The sequence below is a fragment of the Chelonia mydas genome, chromosome 9, assembly GCF_015237465.2.
Source record: "Chelonia mydas isolate rCheMyd1 chromosome 9, rCheMyd1.pri.v2, whole genome shotgun sequence".
NCBI classification, from domain to species: domain Eukaryota; kingdom Metazoa; phylum Chordata; order Testudines; family Cheloniidae; genus Chelonia; species Chelonia mydas.
The window spans coordinates 57,151,653-57,168,313 of record NC_057855.1 but is presented as its reverse complement, the minus strand read 5'-3'; the positions used below and the strand labels follow the sequence as shown (position 1 = coordinate 57,168,313).

Here is a 16,661-nt window from a genome sequence, read left to right as displayed (position 1 = left end):
AGGGTTCTGCAACACCCTCCCAGGATATATCAGGGAGGGAAGCTCCTCCCCAACCCCAAACCTGGGAGGAGTCAAACCCGGTGTGCAAGTTGCACTATTGTTGGGAGTGGATACCAAATGGCAATCATCCTATGGGAAAAGAATCTCTATATTCCCTCGGTAGGTGGATCTGCTGCGTCCCATGATCCTTCATGGCATAAAGACCCAGGGGGCCCGGCAAAAGTTCTCCAGCCTCTACATCTCCCAGTTTATCATCTTCTATGGTCTTGATGGGGAGAGGTGGAAGAGATACAAGGGGAATGCCACCAGCTCCCAGATGGTGAGTAAAGGAGAGAGGATAGGATCTGAAAAGGATGCTGCATCTTTCTAGAACTGACTGATAGGCCAGGATGTGATGAAGGCAGGCATCCTGTCTTCTGCAGCGGCCGGAACCCCTTTCAATTCATATAATTATACAATGTTGTCTCAGGGGGTAAATATCTTCCTAATCCCAGCAGGTGACACATTTCTACCCTGAAGCATGAGGATTCATTGCTCCAGTAATTGCATCCAAGTTCATGTCATGGCAGATGTTTTTGTCCATATAAGTGTCTGACCATTTGTAAACCTACTCTTCAGTGACATCATGTGGCAGTGAGTTCCAGAGGTTAATTTTGGGTTGTGTATAATAGTATTTATTAATATCCATTTGGATGGTGTTTCATATTTATTTCATTGAGCCCTTACTCTTGTGTTATGAAGCTGGTAAAGTTAATAAGTACCAGACTGAAGTGACCATCTCCTTGCCACTCATTATTGGTAATGGTCTGAAGTTGCAGTGGGGGAGGTTTAGGTTGGATATTAGGAAAAACTTTTTCACTAGGAGGGTGGTGAAGCACTGGAATGCGTTACCTAGCGAGGTGGTGGAATCTCCTTCCTTTGGGGTTTTTAAGGTCAGACTTGACAAAGCCCTGGCTGGGATGATTTAGTTGGGGATTGGTCCTGCTTTGAGCAGGGGGTTGGACTAGATGACCTCCTGAGGTCCCTTCCAACCCTGATATTCTATGATGCTATGATTATTTTGTAGACCTCTGTCCTCTTCCTTCCGCAAGCGCTGGAGAAACAGGGCCCCATCTGTTCCCTTCCTGCAGGTGTTCTTTGGGAATGTGGATGCAACAGGGGTGAAAGATAATCGTTTCAATCCCCCAATCATAGCCCGGTATATCCGCCTCCACCCCACACACTACAGCATTCGGACCACTCTGCGCATGGAACTCATTGGCTGTGATCTGAACAGTAAGTCCCACCATGAGGCCCTCTGCTCCTGGCTCTTCCTCATGCCCTCTAAAATCTAACACTGGAGCAGAGGGGGACAGGGGCCTGCACCTGTGAGGCGCTAAACTCTCAACTCCTGCTGATTTCAGTGAGAGACGAGGGTGCTCAGGGCCTGGCAGGGTTAGAGCATTTTGGTGGTGGGGCTGGCACCAGACACACCAAGATTAGCTGCAGGGGACAGGAAGAGGGAGTGACATCTGGTAGGTAAGTGATGCTTGAAAATCTCCTTATTGGCTGAGGGCTATGGCGATCCTGGGAAGAGCGCAGAGCTAGTCTCGGTGCTGACGCTGCAGCTGTGGGTGGGTGTGTTAGCCACGCTGAGAGTGCCCTCCTAGAAAGAGTGTCTGATCCTCACCTGTTTTAAGGAACCCTGTTTGCTTTTGGTTTTTAGTCAGCTGCCATTTCAGTCTAGGGGAGTGATGGGGATCAGGTGAGCAGATGGAGTCCCCCCCTCCCACACACACTGGGGCTGGATATGTGGAGGCACGCTGGGGAGTGAAGGACATTTCCCCCTGACAGGTTTCAGAGTGGTAGCCATGTTAGTCTGTATCAGCAAAAAGAACAAGGAGTACCCTCTAAGGTGCCACAAGTACTCCTTGTTCTATTTCCTCCTGAGTGACTCAAGGAGAACAGACCCCCTCTCCCTCCCGGCGAAAGCAGGCTGGAGGGAGCAGGAGCTGCTTTGGGTATTGGGTGTGTGTCCCATGCACAGGACTGTTCTGGAGATATGGGAGCTGGGCTGGCAGGGAATTGCAGAAGCTGAAATATAGCCAGGTAAGGTACGTGCACAGCAGGACTGTGACAGGTGGTCTTGATGTGATAACAGATGCTGCCTCCTATATGTTGGCCAGTAGGCCACCAAATGGGAGTATGGGCAATCAGAAGGCATCTTGGTTTCTATTGCTTCAACTCTCTTCCAGGCTGCTCCATGCCTTTAGGAATGGAGAACAAAGGTATCTCCAACCAGCAGATCTCCGCCTCCTCCTACAGTGAGAACATGTTCTCCAGCTGGGCTCCCTCCCAAGCCCGACTTAACCTGCAGGAGAGGACTAATGCCTGGAAGCCAAAGGTAACCATGGGGCGTGCCCCACTTTTAAATGGGGGTTTCCCAGCCCACAGGAGCACTGAGCTAGTGACAGAGCACTGGCTCGCCACACTCCCCACCTCTCCTGACAGGAGTCCCTGTGGAGAGTGGTAGAGGAGCAGTAGCTGTGGGTCAATCATAGCTGCTCCAGTCTGAGCAGGAGGTGCTGTATGGCAGGGTGCAGGAGGTCTGGCTGTGGGTCAGATCATAACTACTCCAGTTCTGGCCTCTCCAAGCAGGATGCGCTATAGAGATGAGAGTAGGAACAGTGAGTGCACTTAGCATGAGCTGTGATCCCTGGCCTGATGTTCAGAAATGTTGAGCACTCACCATTCCTTCCCACTGACATTAGTGGGACCTGCAGAGGCTCAGCCCCTCTGAGAGTGAGGCCAGTTCAGTTCAAAGTCTCTTTGGATCCAGCAGCTCCTTGTAGAACATTAAGGCCCCATCCACAATACAAGTAAACTGTGACTGCGACACTCTTGTCTGCCATGCTTACAACACACCAGGCTGAGTTGTGTCCACACAGCAGCCTTTTTCGCAACACACGTGTCTCCAATGGGTTTGTGTATCTGCACCGATCATGCTCCTTGCCATGTTTGTATCAGGGCACTGTGGGAAAATCAGGGTAGCTATCCCACAATGCCTCAGCGGAGCACATGAAGCAATGCATTTTGGGATGCCCAACTGCAAAGAGTCTGGGAAGGAGGGCTGGCCAACCTGGTGACACAGATGCTGTCAGGAGATCCTACCCATACAAGGAAATAAGTGTCCTCATTTGGTTCCAGGAGCATGCTATGTGCCAGTCTAGCAGGGCAACACCTGGTTAGCTGAGATTGTTCCGAAGTTTTAGCACCAACCATGTCCAGAGATGGTTACCAACTTGGTTCAAGGTTACAGCATAGAAAGGGTTTTGGCCTGTCTGCTCCCTGGAGCTGAAGATATTCTGAGAGTAGTGGGAGGGACTGGACATGGCTAAGTAAAAGTTCTGACATGTTGAGAGCTGAGGGGACCATTTGCACTGTGTCTGGTGGGTATTTCTGAAGGGGACATGAAGGCTGGTGTGTCATTCCCCAGGTGAACAGCCCCAATGAGTGGCTGCAGGTGGACTTTGAGAAGATCATGAGAGTCACTGGAATTGTAACCCAGGGCGCCAAATTCATCTTCAGTAAAATGTTCGTGAAGGAGTTTGCTGTCTCCAGCAGTCAGGACGGCTCGCGTTGGACTCCAGTTCTCCAGGATGGTGAGGAGAAGGTAAACAGATCCAGGCTGGTGCCTGGGATACCAGGGAAAGCCCAAGGGATCACAGAATCTGGTACTTAGGGTTGTCCTTAGGCATACCCAGCTATGCTGCATAGGACATCCAAAAATATGGGGCACCCCTGGGTTTTAGTGTCCACCCGCTACCTCTTCCTATCCCTGTTCTGACCCTTCCTGCAGGCTCTGACCACAGCTGGCTGCTGCAGCCTGGTGAATCTTCCTCTGGAGAGGATCTAGTACTTAAAAGTGAAAAAGATCAGGCTTGACAAAGCCCTGGCTGGGATGATTTAGTCGGGGATCGGTCCTGCTTTGAGCAGGGGGTTGGACTACATGACCTCCTGAAGTCCCTTCCAACCCTGATATTCTATGATTCTATGAAAAGCCTTCCAGCCTGCCAGACCTATTAGGACAACACTGAATCTGTTAAAGAGCCATTCAAGTGGTAATGAAGCAATTTAACAGGCATTTGCCAAACCCCAGGTATATACTGTCAATTTCTGAATTTTACTGACAAAAACAGTTGTGCATTACTGTAATATTTACTCAGAACATGTTAGTCTACAGGACCTTAGTTTAAAATTTGCTTTAAAAATATTTCATTAGTGTGTTGCTGAAGATTATAAAATCACATCTCTAAAAAATCCTTGCACATATTTTTAGATGCACAATCTGGTATTCATCTTTAGCCTTAAATGCTTGGATCTTCAGGCATATAATTTTTTTAATAAATCCTTCAAAAGACCACCTTTTCTAAAATATATATGCAAGCCCTAGCTGCCATCGGGCATAGGGCACCAGTTTAATAATACTGCATAGAGCCCCATAAATCCTAAGGATGGCCCTGCTGGCTCACACTTGGAGAGGGGCTTGCAACCCCTCTGTATCCTTTATTTAACCAACAGCAACTCCTGGGTCTTTTGTCATGGGCAACTCAAGGACCACTTGGCAGTGATGTGCTGCCAGGGTTGTGATGGTGTCTCTTTGGATGGAGCAATTAGTCAGTGTTTGGGGCCTTGCAGGGTTTTTTCTGCTAGGATGAGAAGTTGGTGCTAGGAGTCAGGTCTGTTCTTGGTGCAATCCTGTTTATCTACCAAGAACGCACACACAGTCCTGGTTCTCTCAAAAGGTAGAAAGAAACAACAGCAAGCAGTTTCTTGGCTGTAAAATTCCCATGTCTGCCCCTCCAGTAGGGGGTCACTCACTCATTCCTGAATACTGGACATTCCAGTACTTCTGGGAATGGCGTGACCCTGCCCCTGCCAGCATGACCCTACCCGCACTGGTCGGACCTTGGACGCACAGTGCACACAAGGTCATGCTGCATGGGGCAGCGGGGGACAGGCCATTGTTAAGAGCACACTGCTCTTCAGAAGGGCGTCCCCCATCCGAACAAAACCAAGTCCGTTTTTTTCTGTGCAGAAGTGGCACATACCCTAGAAAAGCAGGACTGCCTGGTTTAATACTGGACAGCTGGTTTCTTATCCTCCAGTGAGCTCAGCTTCCTCTCAGGATCACACTCACAGCTTCTCCAGTCATCCTGCTGGCTTTCTTCCGCTAACACACACAGGCTTCCAAACCAGTCTCCTAGCCCCTGAGTTTGTACTCAGCCCACTGAACTGCCAAGTACTTTGGGCAAGCCCTCCATTGTCTCTGCTGCATAAAGGGTGTTGTTTGCTCCTTCCGTTGAGCCTAGAAAAGAGCGCTTGGGACAACCATTGGCTTTACCAGGATCTGTATTTGCTTTGGATCAGACTCATTAGTCAGAGCCATCAGTAGCTTTCAGCCCCCCTCAGCCAGCTGTAAGCTAGTCTACACTCGAAAATTAGTCAAACGTTCCTCAGGGGTGTGAAAAATCCTTGAGTGACCAGTTAAGCCAATCTAAAAGTCCCTTTGTAGACAGCGCTACACTACAAATTTATGTCGACCTAAGAGCAAGTCTACATTACAAATTTACATTGGCGCAGCTCCAGCCTGTCTGGTGAAGATGTTCTAAGCCGATGGGAGAGAGCTCCCCGTCAGCTTAATAACTCCACCTCCGTGAAAGGTGGTCACTGTGTCGGCAGGAGAAGCTCTCCCCTTGACATAGCCCTGTCTACACAGGTTGGTAGAACTACGTCACTCAGGGCGGGTGTATTTTTCACGTAGTTATATTGAAGTAAATATGTAGTGGAGGGGTGAAAGTAAGTCTAGGGACTTATCGGTACGGGGCTCGGGCCGGCTCTGGCCCCTGGAAGGGGCAGGGCCTCAGGCGGAAGGGACGGGACTGGGGGGTCAGAGCCAGCCCCGAGCCACCCTGTACCAGTAAGTGCCTCCTTCCCCCTCCCCTCCCCCCGCCGGGGTAACAGCAGCAGCCGGGGGCTCTGGCAACGGTTTAAAGGGCCCAGGGCGGTAGCGGCGACCGAGCCCTGGGCCCTTTAAATCGTCCCCAGAGCCCCACCACCGCTTCTCCAGGGCTCCGGCAGCAGGGCTCCGGGGACAGGGCTCCAGCCGCCACTACTGCCCCGGGCCCTTTAAATCGTCCCCAGAGCCTGCTACCGCCCCGGGCCCTTTAAATCGCCGCCCCAGCCCCGCCGCCACTACCCCAGGGCTCTGGCAGCAATTTAAAGTCCCAGGGGCTCCAGCCGCTGCTGAGAGCTGCAGGCCCTTTAAATTGCGCCTGGGGAAGCCGATCCACCCCGGTACGGTGCACCAGCTCTTGCCGGTAGGCTGTACCGGGGCGTACTGGCTTACTTGCACCTCTGATGTAGTGTAGACCAAGCCTTAGTTATGTACCAAGTAATTGCACAGTAATTAAATCACTTTTGCTCCTTGTGTTGGCGGTGCATGTCCTCCCCAGGAGCGGTTGTACCAATTGTACTGTCAGTGTGGGGCATTGTGGGATGGCTTCTGAAAGCCAGTAACAGTCAATGTAAGCTCCACACTGACCTGCGTCAACCTAACTACATCAACATTGACTCTACGCCTCTCATGGAGTCAGTGTAATGGGGCAGTTCCATCAATGGGAGCAAAATTTTAGTGTAGACGCTTAGAGTTAGGCCAAGCTGCCTTGTGTGTGTCAACCTAACTCTGTAGTGTAGACCAGGCCTAAATCAATGGATGAATTCTTCCGTCGACCTAGCTACAGCCTCTCAGGGAGGTGGATTTACTGCAGTGATTGGAGAGCCCCTCCCATCAGTGAAGGTGCTGTCTACACTGATGCACTATGGTGCTTTAAAGGGCAGACATAGCCTGAGTGTGCTGCAGGGTGCTATGGGACTACGGTAATTCATCTGCTCTACCATTGAAACAAAACTGTCTTCTCAGGGCACTAGCCAAGGAGAGGTGCAGCAACCCCACTTGGCAAACAAACATTTCCTGAGTTGCACTCGCTAGGAGTGCCTGGGGTGGTTCCTGCATGTGGATAGCATAGCACAGTGCTGCTGGAGGCAGAGGGAGGATAGCCTTGTTGCAGGGCTGGGCATATATTTCCCCATTTGAAAATACCTCACCCAACCAAAACTTTTCCATTTGTTCCAAAGATTTTCTAACCCTTTAAAAATAAAATTGAAGCAAAATTTGAAACAAAAAGTCATTTTGAATCGAACTATCTATTTTCCATTTTTTTCCATTTTTTTTCTTGACCAGAACAATTCAGAGAATTTGACACAAATGCATGAGTTTTGAGGTGAGAGAGTTTTGTCCAAAAAATTTCACCCAGCTCTAAGGTATGGTTTCCTGCCATTGTGCCCATTGGTGCTTGCTCCAGTATGAAGCCTTGCAATGGCGCAGAATTCCATCAGGCCTGCTTGTAACTGCATCAGCCCTTGTGCCACCTGGTCCGTCAGAAAGCAAAGTACAGGGACTTGTTGAAAACACGCATCACCCACAAATTAGAAACCTGCAGGCCAGAATAAGGGGCTTTGTAAAATCCTGACTGTGCAATGGCCCTGGGGGATGGGGATAATGGAGGAGAACTGATTACCGTGTGTACTGCAGCAGCTGGGAGATGGGAAGAACTCATGATACAGCAACAGTCTATTAGTATGTGTATTCCCTCTGTGTCTAAGAATCATAGAATCATAGACCCAGAGGGTTAGAAGGGACTGCAGAGGCCATCTGATCTAACCCCCTACCATGATGCAGGATTTGTTGTGTCTGACCCATTCAAGACTATCCAGCCTTCTTTTGAAAACCTCCAGTGAAAGAGCTTCCACAACCTCCCGAAGAGTCTGTTCCATTGTCCTACTGTTCTTACAGCTAGGAAGTTTCTCCTGAGACTTAATCTAAATCTGCTGTGCTGTAGTTTGAACCCGTTGCCTCTTGTCCTGCCATCTGTGGCAAGAGAGAACAAATTTTCTCCATCTTTTTAATGGCAGCTTTCAAATATTTGAAGACCGCAATCACTTCCCCCCCGCAATCTCTTCTCTTCCAAACTAAACATATGCAGTTCCTGCAGCCTGTGCTCCTACAGCTTACATTCCATCCCTTTGATTATCTTTGTCGCTCACCTCTGGATCCCTTCCAGTTTCACTAAATCCTTTCTATACATTTCAGAGCAGCAGCCGTGTTAGTCTGTATTCGCAAAAAGAAAAGGAGTACTTGTGGCACCTTAGGGACTAACAAATTTATTTGAGCATAAGTAGCTCACGAAAGCTTATGTTCAAATAAATGTGTTAGTCTCTAAGGTGCCACAAGTATTCCTTTTTTTTCTATACATTGGTGACCAAAACTGGACACAGTACTCCAGCTGAGGCCTAACCAGCGCCGAGTAGAGCGGTACTGTCATCTCCCGTGACTTGCATGCTATGCCTCTGTTAATGCAACCTAAAATTGCATTTGCTTTTTTTGCAACAGCATTGCATTGCTGACTTATGTTGAGGTTGTGATACATCACAGCTCCCAGATCTTTCTCAGCAGTGCTGCTGCCAAGCCAGTTATCCACCATTCTGTATCTGTACATTTGGCTTTTCTTCCCTAAGTGCAGCACCTTCCATTTGTCTTTGTTGAATTTCATTTTGTTGTCTATAGCCCAGTTCTCCAACTTATCAAGATCCTTCTGAATTTTAGCTCTATCCTCAAAAGTGTTGGCACCCCGCCCCCCAGCTTTGAGTCATCTGCACATTTCATCAGTATGCTCTCCATACCTACATCCAAGTCATTAATAAAGATGTTAAACACCACCCCATACACTGCCTCCCCATATAGTAGACCTGGGCTGTAACAGAATGATAGAGAAAGCCTATTAGAGCAATTAGCTGTCTGCACCCAAGCCAGTGCAGAATTGATTCCTCTAGTTTATTCTCCAGATCTTTGTCCTGTTTATTTTTAAATTTCCCAAGTGATGAAGCTTCTACCCCTTTCCTTGGGAATCTCTGCTGCAATCTGATAGACCCTGTTGTTTAGAACCCTCCCCCTCCGCTGTGATCTTTCTTTGCTTCCTTTCTTCCCACTCCTCCCAGGTATATCCTCTGCTTGCACCACCTGAAATAATTCCCCTCCTGTGCCCTTCAGATACAGGGATCGCCTTCCTTAGCATTGTTCTACCCTCAGCTGAGTGAGATTCCCACCTAGAGTAACTCCACTGACATCCAGGGGCTGGTTCCTGGGATGAATCTCTGAATCTTTCCCCACTGGGGGAGTGAGCAGCCCTGACATGGCAGAGCAGAGAAAGTGCCAACTATTTCTTCCTCCTTTCAGATCTTCAAGGGCAACCAAAATCACTTCAGCACCGTGGTGAACTCCCTGGATCCTCCGCTCTTTGCCCGGTATCTAAGGATACACCCCCGCCGGTGGCAAAACCACATTGCCCTGAGGATGGAGTTCTTAGGCTGCGACGCCCAGCAAACATACTGATGGGCTGATAGCTTTGGATTAAAGGACCTAGCTTTGGCTGGACACTGAACCATCACCAAGCCTGGAGCGATCCAAAGAGGAAGATCTTCCAAAGCCCATATGAAGGGCTACATTCACTGCAGGTCTAAGCAGAAGCAGCACCATTCACTTCCGTGGAGTTTTATGCATTTACACTAGCTGGGTTGGGAATGTGGCACAGAGCACTCCGAGTGGTCGGAAGAAAGGGGCCTGCAAAGGTTTATGGGTCGCCTGCCCTTCCCCTGTCTTTCTCTTTCTCATATACTGTGTGCCATATAATCGGAACATAGCACTAAATAATTAAACAGTAATTTTCCAGCAAACATCTGCCGCCAACCCCCACCCCTGTCTTCCCCAGCTCAGCCAGCCTTGAAATCCCCATGGGGCTTAGAGTCAGCATTCATAGCAGCTAATAATTAATTAGCCGCTGAGATCTGCTTTGTTATTTTCCATAAACTCTCAGTGACCTGGCCCTGGCCATGGCCCCAGCACAAGTGATGGAGGGTGTGGTCTGGAGGGAGAGATAAGAACGTCGCCCAAGGGCCACGTTTTGCAGTCAGCTGGGGTTCAGCACACCCAGTGGCCCCTGCCAGAGTCCAGGCTGGGGCTGTGCTAGCTTGGCGCAATGCCTGAAGCCAGCAGCCATGCAGCCTGACTCAGGGCTGTGGGATTTGCCCCACATGCCCTTTTGTTTCCCTTCCTTTGCTGAGTCAATAGTGCTCCTGCACTGTCATGGCCCAGTGCCACCATTCTGTCTTCAGCAAGTTGCTTTCTTGTTGGCAGTCATCTCCTGGAGCAAACCCTCCTCCTCCTGGGGCTTTTCTCCCTTTCTGTGCTCTCGGTAGCCTGCTATGGGACTTTGGCCCTTCATGCCGACACCACGTAGAGTGCAGCCCAGGCAGGCTCTCAGATTGTCACAAACAAGGATACTTCCTGTCGCACACATATACCCACCCCCGCCCAGAGGCTCTGTCAGGCCAGGGGCCACTGGAGGTTGGGGACATTTTACAGTAAGGCCATCTAGCCCAGATTGCTTCTTCACACTGAGCCCCGTACGTTAGGGGAATCTGGAGTGGGAGCTGGATTTGGCTGTTATGCTCTTTCTCTGCTTTGGCTGAACCCAGTGGCTGCTTTCCCATTAATTTTAGGTAGACTGGGCCTGGATCCAAACCGCGGGACTTGGGCCCACCTCGGCTTATGCTAGTGTCTGCTGCCAGCATATTAGAAACAACAGTGCTTGGAGCTCTATGATTGGACTAGACTGCCAGGCTGTGATCCAGTCCCTTTCCCAGGCTGCACTATAGACACTGGCCACACACTGTGTAGAATCCAAACTCGCCGCCTCCTGAGAGTTGGCTTTATTAACAAGGCCACAATAAGATAATGTTCAGCTCAAACCTTCTCCCCTGGCTTGGCTGCTCCTAAGGCTCCTCCTTCTTGACTACTCAGCCTATACCCCAGATTCTTGGTCCCCAGAGGGCCCGTCCTACCTCCCTTATAGCCAAGTGGGGTAATGAGTTACCTGCCTTGGGGACTCAGCAGAACACAATTAACCCTTTCCCAGCAGGGTCACCAGGGTGGAGTATTTCAGTCAAACACTGCGAGCCTGTGACAGGCACAGAGACGGACTGACCCCACCTCTGGAGCACAGCCAGTCAAAGAGCAGGCATGGACCCCTCAGTATTATGGTCCTGGTGTGGGTTCTGGTGTTTTCAGATGGGTGCCCACCTACAATGACCTTTTCACTTCTTCCCCCGGCACATTTTTTTGGGGTGTTACAACTACCAAATCCCCAAACTGTACAGACATTGTTTAAATTGAACTGAACAAAAATAAAATCGATCTTACTGATGTAATCCTAATAAAGTCCAGACTCCAGCCAGATGGCACTGTGCTTGCTTTCAGGGTTTGCGACCAATCCAAGCACTCGCTACTGGAAGCCAATGCCAGCAATGCAGACCACATAAAAGCTCTCACCCCCGAGTAAAGTTTAGCAGCAAAATATTTTTAAAAAGAAAAGGAGTACTTGTGGCACCTTAGAGACTAACCAGTTTATTTGAGCATAAGCTTTCGTGAGCTATAGCTCACTTCATCGAATGCATAAAGTGGAAAATACAGTGAGGAGATTTATATACACACAGACCATGCAAAAATGGATGTTTACCATACACATTGTAAGGAGAGTGATCACTTAAGATGAGCTATTACCAGCAGGAGAGTGGGGTGGGGGGAGAGAAAACCTTTTGAAGTGATAATCAAGGTGGGCCATTTCCAGCACATTTCCAGAAGTTAACAAGAACGTCTGAGGAACAGTGTGGGGGGGGGGGGGGGTGGAGGGGTGGAGGGGAAGGAATAAACAAGGGGAAATAGTTTTACTTTGTATAATGACTCAACCACTCCCAGTCTCTATTCAAGCCTAAGTTAATTGTATCCAATTTGCAAATTGATTCCAATTCAGCAGTCTCTCGCTGGAGTCTGTTTTCGAAGTTGTTTTGTTGAAGAATAGTCACTTTTAGATCAGAAATCGAGTGACCAGAGAGATTGAAGTGTTCTCCAACTGGTTTATGAATGTTATAATTCTTGACATCTGATTTGTGTCCATTTATTCTTTTACGTAGAGACTGTCCAGTTTGACCAACGTACATGGCAGAGGGGCATTGCTGGCACATGATGGCATATATCACATTGGTAGATGTGCAGGTGAACGAGCCTCTGATAGTGTGGTTGATGCGATTAGGCCCTATGATGGTGTCCCTTGAATAGATATGTGGGCACAGTTGGCAACGGGCTTTGTTGCAAGGATAGGTTCCTGGGTTAGTGGTTCTGTTGTGTGGTATGTGGTTGCTGGTGAGTATTTGCTTCAGGTTGGGGGGCTGTCTGTAGGCAAGGACTGGCCTGTCTCCCAAGATTTGTGAGAGTGATGGGTCGTCCTTCAGGATAGGTTGTAGATCCTTGATAATGCGTTGGAGAGGTTTTAGTTGGGGGCTGAAGGTGACGGCTAGTGGCGTTCTGTTATTTTCTTTGTTGGGCCTGTCCTGTAGTAGGTGGCTTCTGGGTACTCCTCTGGCTCTGTCAATCTGTTTCTTCACTTCAGCAGGTGGGTATTGTACTTGTAAGAATGCTTGATAGAGATCTTGTAGGTGTTTGTCTCTGTCTGAGGGGTTGGAGCAAATGCGGTTGTATCGTAGAGCTTGGCTGTAGACAATGGATCGTGTGATGTGGTCTGGGGGAAAGCTGGAGGCATGTAGGTAGGAATAACGGTCAGTAGGTTTCCGGTATAGGGTGATGTTTATGTGACCATCGCTTATTAGCACTATAGCGTCCAGGAAGTGGATCTCTTGTGTGGACTGGACCAGGCTGAGGTTGATGGTCGGATGGAAATTGTTGAAATCATGGTGGAATTCCTCAAGGGCTTTTTTCCATGGGTCCAGATGATGAAGATGTCATCAATATAGCGCAAGTAGAGTAGGGGCATTAGGGGATGAGAGCTGAGGAAGCGTTGTTCTAAGTCAGCCATAAAAATGTTGGCATACTGTGGGGCCATGCGGGTACCCATAGCAGTGCCACTGATTTGAAGGTATACATTGACCCCAAATGTGAAATAGTTATGGGTGAGGACAAAGTCACAAAGTTCAGCCACCAGGTTAGCCGTGACATTATCGGGGATAGTGTTCCTGATGGCTTGTAGTCCATCTTTGTGTGGAATGTTGGTGTAGAGGGCTTCTACATCCATAGTGGCCATGATGGTGTTATCAGGAAGATCACCGATGGATTGTAGTTTCCTCAGGAAGTCAGTGGTGTCTCGAAGATAGCTGGGAGTGCTGGTAGCATAGGGCCTGAGGAGGGAGTCTACATAGCTAGACAATCCTGCTGTCAGGGTGCCAATGCCTGAGATGATGGGGCTCCCAGGATTTCCAGGTTTATGGATCTTGGGTAGCAGATAGAATACCCCAGGTCGGGGTTCCTGCGGTGTGTCTGTGCAGATTTGTTCTTGTGCTTTTTCAGGGAGTTTCTTGAGCAAATGCTGTAGTTTCTTTTGGTAACCCTCAGTGGGATCAGAGGGTAATGGCTTGTAGAAAGTGGTGTTGGAGAGCTGCCGAGCAGCCTCTTGTTCATATTCCAGCCTATTCATGATGACAACAGCACCTCCTTTGTCAGCCTTTTTGATTATGGTGTCAGAGTTGTTTCTGAGGCTGTGGATGGCATTGTGTTCTGCACGGCTGAGGTTATGGGGCAAGTGATGCTGCTTTTCCACAATTTCAGCCCATGCACGTCGGCGGAAGCAGTCTATGTAGAAGTCCAGTCTGCTGTTTTGACCTTCAGGAGGAGTCCACCTAGAATCCTTCTTTTTGTAGTGCTGGTAGGAAGGTCTCTGTGGATTAGTATGTTGTTCAGAGGTGTGTTGGAAATATTCCTTGAGTCAGAGACGCCGAAAATAGGATTCTAGGTCACCACAGAACTGTATCGTGTTCGTGGAGGTGGAGGGGCAGAAGGAGAGGCCCCGAGATAGGACAGATTCTTCTGCTGGGCTAAGAGTATAGTTGGATAGATTAACAATATTGCTAGGTGGGTTAAGGGAACCATTGCTGTGGCCCCTTGTGGCATGTAGTAGTTTAGATAATTTAGTGTCCTTTTTCTTTTGTAGAGAAGCAAAGTTTGTGTTGTAAATGGCTTGTCTAGTTTTAGTAAAGACCAGCCACGAGGAAGTTTGTGTGGAAGGTTGGTTTTTTATGAGAGTATCCAGTTTTGAGAGCTCATTCTTAATCTTTCCCTGTTTGCTGTAGAGGATGTTGATCAGGTGGTTCCGCAGTTTCTTTGAGAGCGTGTGGCACATGCTGTCAGCATAGTCTGTGTGGTATGTAGATTGTAATGGATTTTTTACCTTCAGTACTTTTTTACCTACAGGACAGGCCCAACAAAGAAAATAACAGAACGCCACTAGCCGTCACCTTCAGCCCCCAACTAAAACCTCTCCAACGCATTATCAAGGATCTACAACCTATCCTGAAGGATGACCCATCACTCTCACAAATCTTGGGAGACAGGCCAGTCCTTGCCTACAGACAGCCCCCCAACCTGAAGCAAATACTCACCAGCAACCACATACCACACAACAGAACCACTAACCCAGAAACCTATCCTTGCAACAAAGCCCGTTGCCAACTGTGCCCACATATCTATTCAGGGGACACCATCACAGGGCCTAATCACATCAGCCACACTATCAGAGGCTCGTTCACCTGCACATCTACCAATGTGATATATGCCATCATGTGCCAGCAATGCCCCTCTGCCATGTACGTTAGTCAAACTGGACAGTCTCTACGTAAAAGAATAAATGGACACAAATCAGATGTCAAGAATTATAACATTCATAAACCAGTTGGAGAACACTTCAATCTCTCTGGTCACTCGATTTCTGATCTAAAAGTGACTATTCTTCAACAAAACAACTTCGAAAACAGACTCCAGCGAGAGACTGCTGAATTGGAATCAATTTGCAAATTGGATACAATTAACTTAGGCTTGAATAGAGACTGGGAGTGGTTGAGTCAATATACAAAGTAAAACTATTTCCCCTTGTTTATTCCTTCCCCTCCACACCCCCCCCCCCCCCCCCCCGCACTGTTCCTCAGACGTTCTTGTTAACTCCTGGAAATTGGAAATGTGCTGGAAATGGCCCACCTTGATTATCACTTCAAAAGGTTTTCTCTCCCCCCACCCCACTCTCCTGCTGGTAACAGCTCATCTTAAGTGATCACTCTCCTTACAATGCGTATGGTAAACATCCATTTTTGCATGGTCTGTGTGTATATAAATCTCCTCACTGTATTTTCCACTTTATGCATCCGATGAAGTGAGCTGTAGCTCACGAAAGCTTATGCTCAAATAAACTGGTTAGTCTCTAAGGTGCCACAAGTACTCCTTTTCTTTTTGGGAATACAGACTAACACTGCTGCTACTCTGAAACCTGAAAATATTTTTAGTCACCAATCGACTTGGAGTGGAAATACTGAAGCAGAGAGCTGCTCTGATGAGGATGCTGACTCCGAATTTGCTTCATGGGTCCTTGATTGACTGATCCCAGATGACCTCATTTCTTCTTATACCAGGGTTGATTCAGGGGTTAGACAGTGCACATTTCTCGTCAGCTCCAATGGACATTCAGAGTGCTCTGCACTAGAACTAGTCAGAAAATCATTTTTTTCCCCGCTGCAAAAAATGTCAAAAATGTGGGGTTCTGTTTGAAAATTTTCTTTGCAATTTTTTAGATTTTTGTTGAAAAACTAAAAACTGTGTGTGGGGGGCAGGAGAGAAATCACAAAACCAGAAACAAGTTCCTTTACACCAACAATTTTTTACAAAAGTGGACTTTCATTTTTGGTGAAAATATCTGTTTCACCGAGAAGCCTGAAAAGATTTCTCTCCCCTTTTAAATACCATCCAGCTTGAGGCCCAGGGTCTGCTGCATTCCAGCAGGTCAGAGCGTGAAACGTTTAGAGAGTCTGGCATAGGATAGAGGCTGCAGCGATAGGAACCTAGTGAGATTAGATGAGCTAATGTTGAGGCATTGGAGAGGGAAGTGGGTCCCTCTCTCTCGAAAAGTGATCCACCGCGTGGAAAAGCACCCAGCCTCCCTTAACCAAACGCAGTGATTCAGGGGAGACAGGTGATGGTTCACCAGCTAAGCTTCCATAATCAGCCTGCTCTTTGGGGATCACTGCAGATTCTGTCCAGCTGCCAAGGATTCAGGATGAAGGGGGTGCAGGGGTGAGAGTACAGGGCAGCGAGATGGAGGGGGAGCTCCCTCCCCTCTCCCTGGCTTGGTAAGGCACACAGCTCCCCTGCTGTCCCCCTCCTCTCCCTGGCTTGCAGCTCCCTGTCACGTTAGGCCTCAGGCGGGCCATTTGGGTGAGGGTGGGCGCCTGGCTCACCTCCTACATAGTTCTCTGGTGCGGTTCTGAGGTGCCCCCTTCCACTGGTGTCATGTAAGCAGGCCTGCCCCCTGCCAGGGCATGGCAAGCAGACCAGACAAAAGAAAACTAGTTCCACGGCCCTTGCCTCATGCATAGGAGAGGGGAGCAGGCTTTCAGCACTGCAGGCTGTTGCGGCTCCCACTCTCCTGGGTGGCTAAACAGTGTCTCAACAGCAA

At 48.7% G+C, this 16,661-nt stretch overlaps 1 protein-coding gene across 2 annotated transcripts in view; it reads left to right on the top strand.

Annotated features, from left to right (window-relative positions):
- The window catches only part of F8 (coagulation factor VIII), a 79,786-nt gene extending 68,400 nt beyond the window's left edge, over positions 1 to 11,386 (top strand). The window contains exons 22-26 of one of the 2 annotated variants that reach the window (XM_007056233.4): positions 164 to 319; positions 1,131 to 1,275; positions 2,235 to 2,383; positions 3,476 to 3,652; positions 9,335 to 11,386. In XM_007056233.4, the coding sequence (XP_007056295.2) occupies positions 164 to 319; positions 1,131 to 1,275; positions 2,235 to 2,383; positions 3,476 to 3,652; positions 9,335 to 9,490 (783 nt within the window). In that variant the 3' untranslated portion in view covers positions 9,491 to 11,386. Of the gene's footprint in view, positions 1 to 163; positions 320 to 497; positions 600 to 1,130; positions 1,276 to 2,234; positions 2,384 to 3,475; positions 3,653 to 9,334 lie in introns of those variants that run through there. The other variant, XM_043522509.1, reaches the window with a different exon arrangement.
- Positions 11,387 to 16,661: the final 5,275 nt, after the last annotated feature.